The sequence below is a fragment of the Trichinella spiralis genome, assembly GCF_000181795.1.
Source record: "Trichinella spiralis strain ISS 195 chromosome Unknown Scfld4, whole genome shotgun sequence".
NCBI lineage: Eukaryota > Metazoa > Nematoda > Enoplea > Trichinellida > Trichinellidae > Trichinella > Trichinella spiralis.
This window is the reverse complement of record NW_003526943.1, coordinates 9,454,482-9,473,962: the sequence shown is the minus strand read 5'-3', so window position 1 is coordinate 9,473,962 and position 19,481 is coordinate 9,454,482. Positions and strand designations below refer to the sequence as shown.

Here is a 19,481-nt window from a genome sequence, read left to right as displayed (position 1 = left end):
TTGCTTTGAAGTGCATTTTTAATATCATTATGCTGTAAATTGCTGAAATAATTGTGAATTAATTAATATTAGATGAAGTTTGTTTAAAGGAAATAGAATGAAACTAAATATAAATGACACACTGAAAAATATATTTCTGCTGTGAGTAAAATTATAACACTGATAGCTTAATAATTACCACATTTTAAAGTTATTTATTTCGTTACAGAACTTATAAAACAGTTATTGCATTATTATTTGTATATTAATTGCTTTTCTCAATCAAGCAATTATTTAAATTATCATCAATGGAATGCTGTCGACTATTTTATTTTTCAGCAGGCTTAGTTTTATGTTTTTATAAATTAATAATGCTTACATTTAAAAAATGTGATGAGTCATAAATGTAAACTGAGAATATGTCTAACAAAAATTTAAGAGGAAAATTTATCATCATACGTCTATCAGTACATAAAACAGTTTTGACTCTGCTGACTGTTATCATAATTTTATTATTATAATAAAATAATATTACTGTTGTATCTCATTGATTTCCCTTTCTTGTACCTGCATATTATTACTACAGTGTGTGGCTCACAGAAAAAGTGATTATGATGGCTCAGCCTGAAACCCACGCTGACGACAGGTGAACAATCTACCACAATCGCCTAGACATTGCAACAGATGTAGTGGACCACATCCATAGAAGACCTGTTGCTTCAAGAATGTCAGCTGTGATTTCTGTAAACATGTTGACCACATTGAACGTGCCTGTGGAGTTGAATCCCAATCCATTGTGACGACGAAACTGTGAGCTGCGAAATCCGGCCGGAATGCTGCAAATTCATCATCGTTGAAGCAGAAGAGTAGAAAATCAGTCGGTTAGACAGTTCCAATGAGAAGACTGGTATCCTGCTTGTTCTGAGCGTCCACGTTAGATTAAGCTGGCGTGTTACCGCAATGCAAGTGGATTCTGGGGCATCTTTTATCATCATTTTAGAACACACCCTCAGCCAAGCTTGCCTAGCCAACTAACAACAACTGGAACTTTTCTACTCGATAGTGAGACATTTCCAAAGTCACGCTGTTCAAGTGGTAGGTGCCGCGTCCCTTGTGGTCGAATACGGTTCTTTCAGAAGCGCATTGAAGGTTTTGGTCATCAAAGGACAACGCTGTAGTCTGTTGGGAAGGAACTGGGAATGAGTTGTTGGGTATTTGTTTGGTTGGTATTCAAAACATGTGTATCCATCGGCATCAATAAAAAATCTATAGAAGAACATGCTGAATTATTTTCCGGTGCCCTGGCACAGTGAAGAGACCACCATTTGCACTTCCCACTAACGGATCAATACCACTAATCCAGATGCGCCCACAGAGAGTGCCATTTGCATTCAGAGATCGCATTTCTGAGGAATTGGATCAACTGATTGACCAAGGCATCTTGGAACTTGTACAGCGCACGCATGACCACGTCGATTGTGCCTGTCATCAAAGTGTACTGTGAACAAAGCGTTTCGAAAAGAGTTGTATGAAATCCCGGCTGTCAACGAAATTTTGGCTACCCTGAAGAAGGTTGGGATTTTTGCAAAACTGGATCTAGCGCAGTCAATCAATCATAGTAATAATCATAATCAATAGTAGCAATCACTGGTCGATGAAGCGTCAGCGAAGCTTCAAACAACAATCTATTGTGTCTCGAGTTAACGTGAAGAAGTTTAATGAGTAAAAATGCACACATACAAATGATCGTCACGCACGCAGCACATACACTGATCAGTCTAAAATTACTAAGCCGTCTGAAGGCATTTCTGTTTCATTATTGCCTTTTGATTGCTGTCTTGTTTCAGGCTTTTCTGTTGGCGTTTAGTCAATACTTATTTCTTCGGGTTACCCAACACCCCTTTCCTCCTGAATTTCGCATGCATATTTATCCAGATATTTTGGTTCATATTTAACTCGCATTGGGCGATCTCGGTTCGGTGCTTCTGAACGTTGTTGTGATTTCAGTCGTTCTGCTTCCTATTCTGTTCCTCCTCTTTTCGAAGATCTCACTTCTGTACTTTCGTTTGAGTTGTCTTTTATCTCTTCTGGACTAGCATAACGACGGTGGTCTACGTGACTATCGAGATACCTCCCCTTCTGGCCTTTCGGATATTATACGATGTTGGTCCAGTCTTTCAATTACTGACGGGATGTATTTCTTTTCTTCTGAGTGCTTCTTGATGTATACTGGTTCGTTTGAGTGGAAAGCTCTTATTTTCTTATAATTCTCCGTATTTCTCTAATGAATATTTTCCCTTTTCCATGATATTGCAGTGCTGTCGAGATGCGGGTTTTCTGTTCTTTATCTGTGGTACATTAGCAATTCTGCTGGACTCAATCCTGTTTTGCTGTTTGGGGTTATGTGTTGGTTTAGCAGGAATTTGGCAAGATGTAAATTCCAGTTTCCTTTTACTATTATTTTTAGTGCCTGTACCTGCCTGCCAGTTTGAAGCTGGGCGATACGGAGTGATTGTAACATGTCTTATTGCATTGGAAACAATGAAGTAATGAAATTCTTCATTGTCCAGGGTATCTTTTATCATCATTTTAGAACACACCCTCAGCCAAGTTTGCCTAGCGATTGCCCAACCACACTGTCCATTGATATCTAATTCTGTTTTAAGTAAAATCTTTTACTATGACAGACATTTAAATAAAATACAAAAGCCGTTAGACTTTTTAAAAGATACATGAATTTTTGAGGTAATCTATATGACTCGCCTTACTCCGGCACCATTTCTACAAGACGCGCAAAATCAGGCTTTTCATTAGAGACCATCATCCGTATTCCAGCCTCCAGATTGTCATTCGCTAGTCGATTTCGGTACTTATGTTTCAATGGGTATATCGTGAAAATGCTGCTTCGCACATGCAAGTGCTTCCAAAGAGAACGAGAATGTTTCTGGTCAGTTCTCGAAGCTTGGGGTAGTCGACAGCTACTTTCCATGTTTCTACGAGGTCATATTTTTCTTCGAATTTCTTGATTAGCATTTCTGGATTCCTGACACCTTGGATTTCTGGTGCTGTGTTCAATCGTCTTCGTGACGTCTGAATTCATCTGAAACGGAAAAGTGCACATTCAGAAGCCGTTTCTTGGCCATCGTATTGACGCTGAGAAAATGCCATCTATCTAAAAAGAAGATGGAGGCCATCCGCAAAGCTGCACGGCCTAAAAATAAGCACGAATGACAAACCTTCTTAGGTCTGTTGAATTTTTATCATACATATAAACTAACGTTTTACTAAACAAGGCCGAAGTAGTAGAGCCCTTGCACCGCTTTTCAGATACGGGAGTCCTTGGAAATGGACTCACTGTTGATAAAGCATTCCAAAAGGTACAGACGCCCATTTCGTCAGATGCCGTCCAATATGATGACCACTTACCGTTGCTACCGTTTAAAACGCCGTCATTTATTTTCCAAAAATTCACATCATAGTACTAATAATATGCAGGTACAAGAAGGAATATCAATATAATACAAATTACAACAATTACAATTACAGTGAAATTTCACTTCCTTGTTTGTTTTACATTCCTTTTTATAGTTTTAAAAGTTTATGTGAACTCTTATTTCACTTCATTATTAGAAGTAAAATTATAAATTGCATTTGATCTGAATACTGTAGTGTTGTACAACAATCCTGGCTTAGCCAGTCCATGTTCTGTAAATGGTTCTCACAAATTAGTAATAATTAAATTTGATAACAATCACTTTTACGAAAACTGTTAGGACTTCCTAACTATTTTGAATGTAAATCAACTGCTAGCAAAAACATTCATTTGTGAAATTGACGCCTCATAAATACATTTGATTTTTCTTTTGTTGGTTGCATTCCTTATGCATTTTAAAGTGTTTTAGACACGCATTTTTTTATTTTTAAACGAAGCCCCAATTTATCTAACCGATGAAATACCTTTTGATCATTTATCATGCTCTTTTTTATTGTTTCTTGATATATGGATGTCATAAAGGTATGGTTTTACACTTTCCATATCTACAAAATACATGTTCACTAAAAAATGGCAGTGCTTTTTCAAAAATTGTGTAAACTGTAGGAATATTAGTTCGTGAAATTCAAGGGCAGCAGCTGCATGCAGGTGATCGATCAATCGCACTGCTTTTTAAGTATTGCATTCCACAAGATGGAACATCGTCAAAAAGATGATCGCGTTCAAAAGTATCTCATTTAGGGTAGTGCAATAATCCTTGCCTTCCAGCAAAGTTGAATCAGCTTCTTGCTACTCTGGTTGAAGCGGCGACACTATTTATGAATTTATGTTTAGATATCATAAATAAAGCAAAGGCGCTGCTAACTCGTAAAGGGAAGCTACGTGTGTGGTTTCACATACATGGTAGCGAAAGCAGTCCATCTGGAATTTGTCTTGGACATGACTGTCGATGGCAAGATTCCTAGCCAGTTACTACATGTTTGTTTTACTGCAGTAGTAGCGGTAGTTATGTATATGCTTTCGTGTTCGGTTTGCTTTCTTTGATGAGTAAAAATGTCAAAATGAATAAGATTATCTATCATAAGTTGCTGAAATTTATTTTAATTCCTGGTCAGTAGTTTAATAAAATTGCCACTTGCAGCTAGCACAAAATTAAATAGCTTATATTTCTCTTGATTTAAGCAAACTCACTTCGAATATTACATTTCACAATTATTTTGTACTGCAATGTCAATCAACAGATCAGTTCTACAAAATGCTTTTCATGTTATTTATATATTTAAATTCTCACGTTGTAAAAACCGTTGAAATGAAATACAGAAGAAATTAAAACATATCCAAAATGTCGCCGCATTCACGAATGGGAGAAATCAAATGTCAGCATCTTTGTCGTTTGAAATAGACGGAACAGTCCCGTGATGTGCAGCCTTCATTGACCATCGCAGTAGGGTTGTGCAAAATGTTGCTGCACGCATAGCACAGTCGGATCAAACTCGAGCAACACAATTGCAAATGCTTTTGCTCTTTCAAAAGGCATAAGCAACTGTTTAAAGAATCCTCTTTGAAACTGCTGCAAACGGATAAAGTTGTTAGCATTTTACAAACAGGACAAGCATTGATTGGAAAATATTGCGACAGTGTCAGCTGACCCCTTCTATCAGTTTTTTAACCACAAATAAGTAACGTTAAACAGAGCAAAATTTACTCACACTTATTCTACCGTAAAACAAATGATCGCGTTGTTCCAATACACGGTCCCACAAAGCAATACAAATCAGCCAAAATTCAGTTCAGTTGAATAATAATTGTTATTGAAAATATATTCCAGTATATTAAAACTTTTAAATTTCTATCTTTGTTTCTAGCGTAAGTTAGAACAAAATAAAACAAATTTCACAAAAATTTATTATATTATTATTACTGAGTAAATTACATTGCAGAATTGAAATTGAACACTTTTCAAAACGATCAACCTATGCCTACATTTGTTTAAGTAAATCTTTAAGCAAATATAGAAATTACTTTAAAACAAACCAGTTTAAAATATTTAAAAGTTTAAAGTTATACATGAGCCAATGTATATGCACAATCTGCTCAATTGCTCACAGTTCATTTTGATTGTCATGTGAGGTTGTCAACTTAGCAGTGTAGTTGTTCTAACAATACAATTGCTGAGAAAATGTCTACAGAAGCAGATAGCAACAAAGTGCTGAAAAAAATCTCCCTTCCTTTACGAGAAATAAAAGTTTGGCTGTCGTGTACACAATGGCGCCATATTGAATTTGAAATCACAAACCCCACTGACGTTACCATCGGGTTCCATTTGAAAAGCACCAGACCGTCTGCAATGTCCGCCCACCCAACGTACGGCTTCATCGAAAAGCATAAGTCTGCAGTGGTGAAAATACATTTCCCAAAGGTGGTTGAGTACAATTTCATGCGGGCGGATCGTCTGACAGTACTGTTCGCGGTGAAACCTGAGGACCTATCAATCTCAGAACCAAGACTTCTGTGGGATGAGGAGAATTATATGCCGGATATCTACGCCCGCAGATGTATTGTCGTGAACTACAGAAGACCGTTCGAAAATGAAACGATCAAAACAAGCAGAAAAAGTTCATCTAAAAGAAAAACAGAAACTGAACAACAAATTAATGAACAAAAAAAACAGTGTCCCCAGGATGCAGAAACCAATACCGCTGCACAAGCAAGCAAAATAGTTCAGTCAAATGATAATGACGAAGAATCTGAGGAAGAAGAATCAACCGAAGACATGGCCAACAATGAGAAGAGTGAAGCAAAACAGGACAAACAATAACAGGCGTTTGACTTTTTTTCTCATATCTACTCATAATTTGTGAATTAATTTTCACATTTTAGCAAAATTTATTAAATTAACGTTCATCTGTCTCTATTTTGATAAAATTATTGATAAAAAAGTAAACAACAAATGTTTCATGTAACTCTGCGACTTTTTCTGTCATTATAAAATGGTTAAATTAATTTCACTGTGACCGTGTATGAAGTGCTCACAACATCAAGTTATTGGTTTTAAATTTGGTTTACATTAAATGACTGCATCCTTTTATTTCTGTTTTTCTGTTGAACAAAAAAACCTTCTCACTTGTCCGTATCGCTGTAAACAACGCGAGCAAACAGAGCAAACGGAAGAGGAGCTGTGGATTTTCGAACAGAAAATAAAACTGGGATCACTGCCGTTGCTTGGTATGACAGTCACATGGTGATAATGGCATCAACGTATTTTAGTGTCAATCCAGTGCATAAAAAACAACGATTGGGCTGAAAGCAGTGAAAAGTTATGGAGGTTTTAGTGCCAGATATTGTCAAAAACTACAATCTTCATATGGGTGGCGTCGATTTGAATAACGTGCTATCAGACCTTTAGCGTGTCGACTATAAAAGTAAAAATTGGACAAGGTGCATCTTTTTTCTGGTTAGACAACATTGCAGCGGCAAACTGATAGATACTGTACAAAACGGAGTGCAAGCTCAAAGGAATCGATTCAAGCAAGCAATGTATTTACCTGCATATATAACGGATGTCAGTGAGTCGTTCTGCTTCACCAACAAGATTGCTTTGATCCAAGAGAGCAACCACCCAGGAGAACAGGACTTCCTCAAGGAGCTGATATACCATCAACGTCCAGGTCTGTTCACAGTGAGGTACGAGCTGATTACCGAAAAGATCAAGTGGCCACAATATGACAAGAAACGCTGAAGATGCAAGCTTTGTTCTATCCTGATTAAGTTTGCATGAAATGCAGAGCATTTCTCTGCTCAACATCTCGTCAGAACTGTTTTACTCCATATCATCAATGGTACATGGTTGTATATGGGGTCATGTAATCACACAATTTTATTACTTGTTATGTGCTATCTATATCAGTTTCAAGAATTAGTAAATGATTAAAAAACAACGAAAAATTCAAGACTAAAATTGCAGTTGATTGAAATTTGCATGGCGTGAATGCATACATGATACCACATAATGCTTTGACAAGTAGTTGCCACGATTATTCATAAAACATTCACGCATAAAAATATGAAATGCTTGTGCATAATAATTACCGTTGCATGTTAAAGATACCCCCTTCAGACCAAGAGTATTATATATGATACAGAACAGAAAAATACCAAGATGTTGCTGAATTCAGATAAAATTTTCCAGATGATGATCATATTTATCATACATCAAAACTGTAAAAATTCAGAATTTTTAGATGAAAAAAATAATTCCGGTCTGAATGGGTTAACTTTTGAAATGCAGCTGCGGTCACATTTACATCAGATGGCAAATGGTGTACTTTTATTAGCGTCTCGCCATTAAGCTCTTTTACTAATACCAACAGTTCTTCTCTTGCTTCATCCACATTTTATTGTTAGTATGCCTGTCCTAGATCTAACTGACTAAAAATTGTTCGTTTGAATTATAGAGAAGATGCTTCACTTGATCAAAAATCTGCTTTTCTTTCTTGCTGATCGTCAATGTAGAAATGCCAAATATTAACTAATGCTCAAATTATCGCTGCATAGCAAATCAATCGTTAATCTACTTATAAGTTAACCGCATTGTTTATCACTAGAAAATTATTAACCAGTGTTATGAAATGTCATTTTTACAACGAACAGTCAATGCTTAAAGCTGTAAAGTCATTTTTTCTTGCAGTGACCAGTCCAGTTCACTCTGGCTGCATGCTTTACCCAGTTTTTTTTCTTGGCACGTGCCAGCATTGCATCAGGGTCAACAATGATATTATTATTTGGATCTCTAGTAAGTCATTAAGCTATTAGCCAAATATGAGTAAAATGTAATGAATGATAGATATTATCATTCATTTACTTAATATACCTTAAACGTATATTAAGGGGAATTATATACTCATTGAATCGTAATTTTTAATATTCAGCTTATGCTTAAGCAATTTAATCAGACATATTAAAACTCTTAAACAAATAATAACTTTCTTAGGTTGTAATTAAACTTTCATATAAAAATTCAATAAGCACACATGGCAAAGTCATCTTCAGAAATCGTCACAGTAAAGTAAGAACTGTTATGTTACCATTTTAATGTTGCATTTCTGCATTCTTTAATGATGCATTGTCTTTAAAGCTAAAAATTTATCCTGCTTTGTGTCACTTTTAAAAACGAACGTGGGTCGGATGCGGTTAGGTGATCATTGTTGATTTGACCTGCCGCCGTATAAAAATTACAGTCCACTAGCTCACAAGCGACAACGGTTTTGTCGCTAACATGTACAATTACGTTGAAATCAAAATAAAATGTAAAAATATCCACCACTTATTATATTTGAAGATTTGCAAAATTTTTATATGTTCAGTTTTTCACCTAAAAGATAAACCATATTGAAGAACAAACAATAATAGCAAAAAAGCATCAAGTCTGGAATTTTATTTTGATTTCTGACAGTGAGATTTCAAATGCTGTATTAAACTGTTAGCTTCTGCTACTGTGCACTATGAATAACTAATAGTTTATTGAAAAAAATTAAAACATAAAATATTGTTGTTTAAAAAGGGCAACAAAGGCGTTATGAAATTATAGAAATATTTATTTTGCTTCTTACATCTAAAGCAAATAAGTAAAAATTTGTAACAGCGCTTGTTGTTGTAAAGATAAACTTGATTTTCACAATTTTCATTGTACAACAAATGAATGCCAACATTATTTTCTCTCTAACTTATTTAAATTGTATTCATACATCTGCTGCATTAATGTTCATCCAATAGATCTAATCATACAAACATTTAGAACCAATTAATGCTTTTCCATTATGCATAATGTGGCATTGAAGGCAATTCATGTAGTACAAGAAATTAGAACTTAAAACGCACTCATTTTGAAGTCCTTTAAATAAACTCCACGCAAACAAAGAATATAATGTCTGCTTTGTGCCAATACTACCAGCAATAAATCGATATTTTCTTATTCAGCACTATTAAATCCACTTGCAGTTGAAATATATCGTTTGAATGAAGCAAATGAAAATTACCCTGTAACAACGCATTTTGCATAATATCTTTTCTTCATTCGTATGTTTTAAATTTGGCTTGAAAATGGTTTTTATATGAGCGGTTGTTAAATAATGATGATCAACATTGATCATAACAAAAGCATTCATTATCTGTCAGAAGAGATAGCTGACTTTCATGAACAAACCAACACATGGCTAGCAATTGCAATACTTGCTGTCCTTGCTTCTGTTCTCAACATGCTACTTTTAGTTATTATGAAAAATGAAGAACGGGTTAATAAGCAAATTTTTATTGCAGGTAATTTCAGTTTCTATTCACTTTTTCGTCCTTCTGTATTGCATAATTTGTTGAACTATATCCATTTTTTGTAAGTTTCAAATCACATTTATTTAGTAAAATAATTAGAAATGGAAATATTCTTTTTCATATTCAAGAGTTTGAATATTTTATTTTGTTTTTGGAAATAAAATTACTAAAAATAGTTGTCTATTATGCAGAAAAAATTTATATGTCACCGCAATTTTAAATTTGAAAAATCTTCCTTATAAGATGTCTGTAAAAGTAAGATAAATTATAAAATATCTGTCTATTTTATGTCAATAACATTCTTGTCATCATATTACCAATCATATTTGAATATTTGTCATTACATTTAAAAAATTTGGAAAAAATCCAAAATTGCATGTCATATATCTAACAACAATAGGCCCTGTATAAATAAATCACAAGCATTTATTTAAACCTCTTACTAAAATATTTTCTACTAAAGAATTATAATTTACATTATTACAATAAACATAATAATAGATGTCACGATTTTATATAAACGGCTACTCTTAAAGTGATAACTACTCAGTAACCGTTGAAGCATTATAATTTCAGTGGCAGTTCATTGTTTAATTTCCATGATTTATCTTTTTTGTCTGAAAAATTTCAGCTCTTCATCGATTTAAAAAAATCGAAAAGTCTGAATTGTGAAACTATGCGAGCAAAATATCTTTTTTGTCAAAAAATATTTTTACAATTGAAATTTGAACATCTCAAAGCAATTGCTGCTTCAGTTGTATATGTTGATATAATAGATGCTTGTAATGCCATTTTTTAATCTGTTAGCGCTTTGTTCTGATAAACTGTTACCGTATTTTTAAAACTTATTAAAAGTTGTTATCAGTGTCTGAAACCAGCAAATTTTTTGCTTACTTTAAATCTTGAGCATTAACGATGTACTACAAATTAATCAAAAATTTATCATTGCAAAAAATGCTAGTTCTATATCAAGAAAATTAAGTTGAAGTTATTTATTACAAACTGATCAATAATAAAAGGGTTTCGAGTTTTAATAGAATGAATTTCCGAGTGCATATTGGGCACCATGAAGAAAATAATTGTAAAGTTAATGTCACTTTTGTAAATAACAGTCTCAGATTCAAATTTCATTCTTTAATTAAAAACTGAAATGAATTATTCAGTATGAAATAATTAAAATGTAATATGTATATATTAAAAATTACTGCGAATGTCATACAAGTATGTTATGAGATCATTTTTCTTTACTTTTTAATGTAAATAAATGCATTAAATTTATTTATTTTATTAGACTTTATAATGATGATATAAATAATGAATTTTGTTTTGATTTTTTGAACTGCTCCACTTAGTCAAAGCAGCAGTTAGTTCTTGACAGTGTGCTATTATTTTAATTATTGCAAATTTTTAAATATACTGTTATTTATTTACTTTTCTTGTAATGGCATTTCTAATCACTATGCATTTAATAAAGTCTATTTATTTATTCGAAAAAGCAATTTAATTTACAATTTTGTAAAATGTTCAAACATGAAAAACAAGTACATCAAATGATTTTTTATGTTAAAACGACGTTAATTTTAAAATGTAATATTTATGTATGAATAAATTATGCATGTATATATTTTTTTACAGCTTCATTTAAAAAAATTTTTTACAAAGAAATGAAATACGTATCTATATGTATACATATGCATATACATATACATATACATACATATACGTACGCATGTACATAAGGTATAAATTATAATTATTGTAGGTTTTGCAGCTGGAAATTTTGTTACATCCTTTTCATTATCTTATGCTTATATAAGAAGGTTAGTGGAAAGGGATCTTGCCGTGAAATACACAACTTCTATTGGATGCATGATTCAAACTCCTCATTTGGCAATGTATGTAATTGGCAATTGCATGATGGCTGTATACGTGTTCAGCATGTCAGTGGAACGACTGTTTATAATTATCCGGGCTATTCATTGCCAGAAACCACTGCCTCAAGTAAGACAGCTTTTACTGTTTTTATGCACATTCCTGCCTATAATAGATGCCACTGCATCGCTTGTAAGCGCTTTGTATATCAAAGATAAAAGAAAAGCCGTCCGCGCTTTGTGTTACTTGCGTAGCACTGTCTCAGATGTTTATTTCATTTATCAAAATTTTCAAAATTCATTGCTTAGCATTGCCAGTGTTTTATTATCTGCTACTGCACTACATTTGCTGAAAATATCAAAAGCTATTACTGATGCCGTACGTGCTCAGCAGTTGAAGCGGGAAGCTCATATAATGAAAAGCATTGCAATCACATCTACATTTACTTTTACAATGATTACCATTCCGTCTTTAGTTCATCTCGTCTGGGTGTTTTCTCCGTGGGATTCGTTTAGTCCAGAATATGCTTGGATTTTGCATTCTTTCAGCATGTCTGTTTATGCTGCTTTTTTTGTTATAAAAAGTCGCACATTTAAGCGGCTTTTTGTATGCAAAAGATTGTCATTGATTTATCCTTCAGAAAAAACTTCGCAAATGATAACTGTTTCAATGCAACGTTGATTGTTGAAATAAAATTTTATTACCATAGAAAATTCTTGCTTAAAATCCAAACGTATGTTGTATTTTTTCCTAACATAAAAAAGGAAAAAATTTTATCCTTAATATTGTCATTTTCAAAATTAATTTATTATTAAAAAGCTTTGATTAATTTAACTTACAAAAACGCAACTAGGAAATGATTTTAAAAAGAAAAACTTAAAAATTCACTGCTACTTATTAATAAGATTACAATCTCAAAATGTCAACGTAATAAAATAAACAGTTTGAACTGTATTTAAAGTTTGATAAAAACGTCAGTTAATGAATTACATGGAAACGTTCGTCTAAAGTTGAAATGTTAAATATAAAATTTGAATGGCTTTCGATGGATCTGCTTATCATAATTTAAAAATTAAATAAATTTTAAAAATTAATTGTCTGGAGGATTTCGTTATTAGAGAAAATGTTATAAAAAGATTGCATTGAGGATTTTGATTATAATTTTTCTCCCATAATGCAAAACAAGTTGATTTGCTCCAAAAATGTTTCAGGCTATTTAAATTTACTATTTAAAGCATTTGTCAAAAGATGATGTTGCTTATTAAGGGCAAAAAACGAAAAACTGAATTGCAGTAATAAAAAGTATAAAATACAATAATGAAACTGAAAAATTGCAATTGAAATGAAACCTTTCTTATAAAGAAGCCTATATATTATTTGTTTTGATGGCATTATTCATTACGTAACTGCTGTATTTGAATGTAAATTTACGTATGTATGAAAAATATTTTTGAAAAAAATCTAAAATCTTTTGCATGCTTTGAAATCTAAACATGATTGAAAGTTGCATCAGAGTCACGTACTGCATGATAAAAATCAATCTTATCTAATCAATAAAATTTAATTGGATAAAATGCTCTCATTATAATTTATTATTTGTGCATATTGGATTTATTTATATCTATATACCATTTATATATGCTCATATACTCTATGAATGTATTTTTTATTACATGATATCTTATTAATTATAAATCATTTTATTAATTATAAATAAATAATTAATTAATTATAAATAAGTGAATTATAAATCTTAAAAATTTATAATTTAATAAATTTATAAATCTTATAATTTAATAAGTTATAATTTAGCATTGCTTTTCTACATTAGTCAGTATTTATTATAAATTTGTTTCAGTCGTATATTTCACCACTTAATTAGAGAGCAGTATACATAATCATAAATAATTTGCTAATTAATCATATTCTGTTATAGCAGGTTTTACTTAATTTGAATATATTTCATACTTTTTAATTTATTTGAATACAATTTAAATACAATAATTACCGAAACAAAAGCACATTGCATTGTATCTGTTTTAAATGATTTTTTTAAATTTTATGTTTACCTTCATTCAAAATTTATCAGCTTACATATGATGTGTTCATTAATTACAAGAAAATCGAACAGGTTACATTTATCCTAATTTAAAGAAACGGATCATTATTATTTCGATGTTCATTATCGAACTAAGGAAGCGCTGAGTGAAATATAAATATCAGAAGCACTTGTCAGATTTCCAATTTTATATCGAGAACGTTTAATTAAAGTTGTGTTTATCTGATAGCATACATGCAATGACAACAGTAGTTCATTTAATTACAAATTTCTCTAGCAATAAACAGTTTAATTTTTTTCTTCATATTCAATTTTATTCATTTCAAATTGGTCATTCTGTTTGATAAAATTTCTAGTCACTGAATGTTTCAAATGCAGCATTTTGTTGTTTATTATTTTATAAAATTTTGTTTAGCATAAAATTTTTATTCAGATTGCATTATCAACTGTTATAATAATAATAATAGTGATTACAAAATTAGTTTTTACAGTCACAATAGAAAATTAGAAAGCAAATTATCAAATTATGATTTCCAAATTTTACTTTTCATTCTACTCAGAATAAAAATTGATAATCATGCTGCATCTCTAACGAAACATCCTATGAAAATGCAACAATAATTACTATGTAATACTGTCACTGTTTGATGCATTAATTTGCATGTTTCCATAACTTCAGTTAAATTTGATTTATTATTAAAGTGATAAATTTGAAATTATTTTAGTAATTTTATTCTTTTATCATTTTATCCAAATAGAATAGCACAATAATTGTATAATAAATTTCTTCTTTTTACTTAAGTAATGTAGAAAGTTGTCAATATTTCCAAATTTTCAAACAATACATTATTCTAAATGTTTTTTTTATTCTTTTTGTAAAAGGTAAATTTTGCACATATGAAAAATATTGATTAATTGAAAGTATATCTTTTGCTGTTTAATTATGTTTCTGCTTTTCAAAGCGCATTTTTCAAACTGCTGCTGCAAACAGATGAGCGCGCAAATTTTATTTGAAAGGTAAATACACGTCAGACTATAGCGATCAAATATTTATCATTAATTAAGTAAATAAATGAATGAATAAGTCTAATTACTCTGTTGAGAAATATTACTTATTTGGCTGTTTTTTATCAATCTGCTTTTTATTAATAGATCAACTTGCAGTAAATGTTAAAGTTTACATTATTTAATAAAAATTGAATCCTTATTTGTACTAATCAAGTGATGTATAAACACTGAAAACATTAGTAAAATATGTTATAAGTTTAGATATCATTTCATAAATGGCATGACATACGATGACAAAGAAAGAATTTTAGGTAAAGTTAAAGAAAATTAAATTATTTCCTAACGAATCTTTTATTTGGGTCCTTTCAACCTTGCATATAACATCATAAACAGTATAGATATGAAGCAGTATTGCATAAATTTAAGTAGTTTAGTAAGCATAAATAACAGTTGCATTAAAAATTTTAACAAAATAATATTTCATTCATTGTAAAATATAAATATGAGGAAATTTTTTGAAGTTTATTTAACAAAGAAACATACATCTAAATGTTCATTTTGATTGCATTCAAGTATGTATAAATGAAAAGGTAGCATTAGCTTCAAGCAATTTAAAGTGATGTTTGCAAAATTTTTCAGTATTATTAAAAGCAAACACATTTGCTAAACAAGTCTTCTGTTCAGTCAAATTATATAAAAGAAGCAATTCATTCAACAAACACAATTTGGCATTAAAGAAATTAATGTAGCGAGGAAACAAGTCAACTGATAAAAATTCTGCAACGGTAACTTACCTTTAAAGAAACTTGATCATCTGAGTATAATTAACATTTTTGTTGTTGTGAAAAGTTGTTTACAACATATTTTAAAAAAATAAAACATTTGCTTGTTTCAGTTGCATGAAAAGCAATAACTACAAAAATACTGTGTTCTATTATTTTGTGTGATGTGCAGTTGACAGCTTTACAAAGTTGGACATCCTGTTTCGTGTAAATTGCTTTTATTTCATGCTTCATGATATTCCGTTGACCTATTTCAAATAAAATTATTGCAGTTTTACTAAACTTGAAAATTTGTTTTAACAAAGGGCAAAAATATCTTTCAGCGTCAGTGCTTAAATAGAATTCTAATATAAGCTAATCATATTTATTTCATCAATCAACTAACTGCTCGTCAGAAATTCAAAAATAAAAGCAATCGGCATTAGTTACAACAAATTTTGGATGACTCATTTCTTATTGCTGACCATACTCTTACATCATACATTCTCAACCACTTTGTCCACTACTTTTCGTAAGCTAATTGTTCTTTTATTATTTTTGATATCTGACATGAATAGTCTAGAATCTCTTGATCAACGAGAAGAGCGAAATTTACAAGTCAAGCATTCCCATGGTAATAATATTGGGCACTATTTACAGTCATTGCTGAGCAAGCTGGATATTAGCAAATCACTAAAATATGTACCTGAAAACATTGGAGCAAGCTGGGATGCCAGACATCAATTTGGCCCGTTAGATTTTGAGAATTCTAATAATGTTCAGTTAAATTTTAACCATGGAAAGTTACAAAGCAAAAAAATATTTGGAATTTTGGGCATTCTAGAGCAAAGGCGTACGAGCAGCGTTGATCTCAAAAAATTACAATTTGAAAAAAATGAAGAAATCTGCATTGGTCGACTATTTTGGGGAAAAGGTCTTTGCTTTATAAATGGAAACCTGTTTGGAAAAAAGTAAAAAGCACACTTTCAAATGTTTCAGAGTTTCATTTTATTAACTAAAATACTGCATCATGAGTAAAAAAAAGCATCAAGATAATAATTTCTGTCGTAAAGAAAAGCACTATCAAAGTAAATTTTTTAAAAGATGATGCTTGAGCAAATGTAGTCGTAAAGATTCATTTTTTGACATTAATAATTTAAATAATGTAGAAACATATTTCAATTTAAATAATCACATCTTATTAATTTTTTATAATTTTAAAGGATAAGACTATTTTAAAATAATTAATGAAGGCATATTTATGTTAGCGGCATACAGGAGCCCACCAGTTTTGCAAATCATTGTAAACTTTTCTCTTTGGATAATTCAGCAAAGAACACAATCTACACCAAAAATATGTATTTATCAATCTGTAATGTGACTTCCATTCAAAATAGCTGTTGTACAATGTATTATTTTGTGCAACCTTTTTCAAATATATTGCCAACTCTTTTGGTGAACGAAAATCATCTACGTGGATAAATGAATGTGGAGGTGAAACTTTTTCATACTCAGCTTTTGATGCACCCATGACAACTGGTATTATGTAATGTCTAAAAATTGCAATGTAAAATAATAAAAATAAACTGCTTTTTATTATCTGAATTGTATGCTATGAATTATAAAATCTCATCTATTATATATTTATCTTAATGCTCAGTTAATTCAGATGCTAATGTGAAGCAAAATTTTAAATTATATTGCTCCTATTATATAATTTTCACATCTTAAAGGCGTATGAAAGTAGTTTGCACTAAGACTATTGTTAAATAGTGCCAATATTGTTAATTTATTATCGTAATATAATACTATTAATGTTGCATCTGGTATTCACATACTGCAACATTCCACTAGTGAAATTCTGCGCAAAATAAAAATGCAAAAAAAATAAAAGTTTAAGTAAAATAGGTAAAGAGAATACACATGTAGATATATATATATAATTAAGTTGTGTAAAACCAGACGGCAAATACTTATCTAATAATTACATTATTTGATTGGAACAGTCTCATTATTTGCATCAAAATATTATTTTGATGTTTCGTTTCGATCTATCTAAAGATACTGTTGCCTATTATTTTTAAAATTTCAAGATTTTGCAGATAAATAAACTACTGTTTGTGTGTAAAACAAAAAACTTACTCCATAGCGTTGTGAAAATATTTTTCAGTGATGTAATCCTTGCATAATGAATTTTCAAATGACAAATAAAACCTGTAATCATTATCTAGCATATTCTCACAATCTGAAGAAAATTTTTTACATCGCTTATTACTACATGCGCCATATATATCCACACTTATGTACTCTTTCAACTGCTTTACATATAATTCCCGCTTGCTGTTTGTGTAGCAGTTAGATACAAACCAAGCAACCATTTTTGTCTTTCGTGAGGTATCTACAGGAAGAATGCTGACTTCAGCTTTTTCAAATTTTCCATATGGGGCAACAATATCAGAATCTAAACGATACGTTGCAGTCCAGTTGACCAAACCATTTAAAGATTCTAAATTTATCGAATGTGGAGGAGATTCGAGACTATAAAAAATCCATATTTGGTGATGATGACTGGATGTTAACTGAGGCACCATTCTTCTAAACAAAACTGCATCAGCTTCGTTAACTGCACTGTAATCTGGAACTGCTTTGCAATTATTTACAGGACAGTTTGTAAATAAATTGTCCATTGCTTTTTGATTTGGCAAATCCCATCCTGCATAACCTTCGAATAATGATACAAGTATTGTTTTGTTCAATATAACCGGAGGAATAAACTTCATTTGTTCAATGATTCTGTCGTTATTTGGTGATTCTTCTGGCCATAAATGTGGGGTAGCTGTTTCATAAACTCTTTCTCTTGGGAATATTCCAAATTTAAACTTTATTTCCATCAGTTTCATCTGTAATTCTTTAACTGTATTTTGTGAAGCATATTTTACTGTGCCCCAGGTGACAACAAGAAGACAGTATATGCAGGCAGCAGTAATTATCACAGGCAACTTTTTCCAAAACATAATTTTCATTTTCTGTAAATAAACTTTTTCATTTATGAGTTTGACACACCTTAAAAAAATGTACAGTTTAATTTTTAAATAAATCAAAGATATTATTACAACTACTGATGTGATGAACATTTACAATTTTTTTACAAATTCTCACAAGTATACAAGCAAAATTCACCATACATTATGGGAATTTTATCTGCTTCTGCACATGACAAAATAAAATTATTTAAATACAGTAATGATAATTTAAGCGATAGTCTAAAATTTTGAACTGTACTTTGCAAAATTTTCAAATGTATTTGCATTTGAAGATTACATTTTAAGATTGCATTTTTAAAGATTACATTTGATAATACGCATGCATATATATATATATATATCAAAACAATGTTTTTTATTTATCAAAATGATGAAAATAGCTATGTAATAAATAACTTGCAAATACAGCCCCATATAATTTATTTATTGAGTAAATTTTATTATGAATTGGACACTCTTTTTATAAAGATTTCAAATACTTCTTCAAAAAAACTAACAATCTAAAGTGAGATAATTCATTTTAGGTTGCACAGTCTTAGATTATAAAACTGAAAGTAAGCTATAAACATAACAAAGTTTTTGAAACTATGATGCAAATTCATGTCACTCAATTTATTACCTGCTTAATATTTATAAATGTGTAAAATGAGCGCCAGACATGCCAAACGTAGCTACTGTCATTATCATTCTGTTAGTGCTAACAGTAATCGCATAACTGACTATTTATTCATGTTCTACACTTAGAACTTTGAAAAAATACAAATTTAGTTCTCTTCACATAATAACGCCTAAATCTTTATTATAATAGCAATGCATATATCTGAAAGTGTATCAAAGTCACCTGTTTAACATAAAATATGCATGCGTGTGTATGTATGTAAAAATTCCCAAAAATATTCCCTTTTTTATGAAGCTATATATTTGAAATTAATTATGAAGCC

General features: G+C 31.0%; 5 protein-coding genes across 5 annotated transcripts; 3 read left to right on the top strand and 2 right to left on the bottom strand.

The window, feature by feature from the left end:
* Positions 1-588: 588 nt before the first annotated feature.
* Positions 589-2,567, bottom strand: Tsp_02343 (hypothetical protein). Its single transcript, XM_003378100.1, has 2 exons — positions 2,456-2,567; positions 589-815 (listed from the first exon to the last, which is right to left on the bottom strand). Exons 1-2 carry the CDS (start codon positions 2,565-2,567, stop codon positions 589-591), a joined length of 339 nt encoding a protein of 112 aa, XP_003378148.1.
* A 3,084-nt stretch (positions 2,568-5,651) lies between these two features.
* On the top strand, positions 5,652-6,290 carry Tsp_02344 (putative cation channel sperm-associated protein 2). The gene has a single exon (XM_003378099.1). The coding sequence runs from the start codon at positions 5,652-5,654 to the stop codon at positions 6,288-6,290; it is 639 nt and encodes a 212-aa protein (XP_003378147.1).
* Positions 6,291-6,543: 253 nt separating this feature from the next.
* Positions 6,544-7,211, top strand: Tsp_02345 (conserved hypothetical protein). Its single transcript, XM_003378098.1, has 3 exons — positions 6,544-6,697; positions 6,740-6,797; positions 6,944-7,211. The coding sequence occupies exons 1-3, from the start codon at positions 6,544-6,546 to the stop codon at positions 7,209-7,211; spliced, it is 480 nt and encodes a 159-aa protein (XP_003378146.1).
* Positions 7,212-9,600: 2,389 nt separating this feature from the next.
* On the top strand, positions 9,601-12,349 carry Tsp_02346 (hypothetical protein). Its single transcript, XM_003378097.1, has 2 exons — positions 9,601-9,787; positions 11,568-12,349. The coding sequence occupies exons 1-2, from the start codon at positions 9,601-9,603 to the stop codon at positions 12,347-12,349; spliced, it is 969 nt and encodes a 322-aa protein (XP_003378145.1).
* A 3,987-nt stretch (positions 12,350-16,336) lies between these two features.
* Tsp_02347a (alpha-(1,3)-fucosyltransferase) lies at positions 16,337-18,522 on the bottom strand (the record flags this gene model as incomplete). Its single annotated transcript, XM_003378096.1, has 4 exons — positions 16,337-16,366; positions 16,923-17,049; positions 17,639-17,741; positions 17,772-18,522. Coding segments are annotated over 4 exons (1,011 nt in total), but the record flags the coding sequence as incomplete, so codon positions are not given.
* Between the last annotated feature and the right edge of the window lie 959 nt (positions 18,523-19,481).

Bases quoted from the DNA above. Each gene is read 5' to 3' on its own strand.
- Tsp_02344 (XM_003378099.1), top strand. From the start codon at position 5,652: ATGTCTACAGAAGCAGATAGCAACAAAGTGCTGAAAAAAATCTCCCTT.
- Tsp_02343 (XM_003378100.1), bottom strand. From the start codon at position 2,567: ATGATGATAAAAGATACCCTGGACAATGAAGAATTTCATTACTTCATT. The intron at 816-2,455 runs GTACAGGCACTA...ATGAATTTGCAG, and splicing joins AGCTTCAAACTGGCAGGCAG to CATTCCGGCCGGATTTCGCA.
- Tsp_02346 (XM_003378097.1), top strand. From the start codon at position 9,601: ATGATGATCAACATTGATCATAACAAAAGCATTCATTATCTGTCAGAA. The intron at 9,788-11,567 runs GTAATTTCAGTT...TAGGTTTTGCAG, and splicing joins TAAGCAAATTTTTATTGCAG to CTGGAAATTTTGTTACATCC.
- Tsp_02345 (XM_003378098.1), top strand. From the start codon at position 6,544: ATGACTGCATCCTTTTATTTCTGTTTTTCTGTTGAACAAAAAAACCTT. The intron at 6,698-6,739 runs GTATGACAGTCA...AACGTATTTTAG, and splicing joins GGGATCACTGCCGTTGCTTG to TGTCAATCCAGTGCATAAAA. The intron at 6,798-6,943 runs GTTTTAGTGCCA...ACAACATTGCAG, and splicing joins AGCAGTGAAAAGTTATGGAG to CGGCAAACTGATAGATACTG.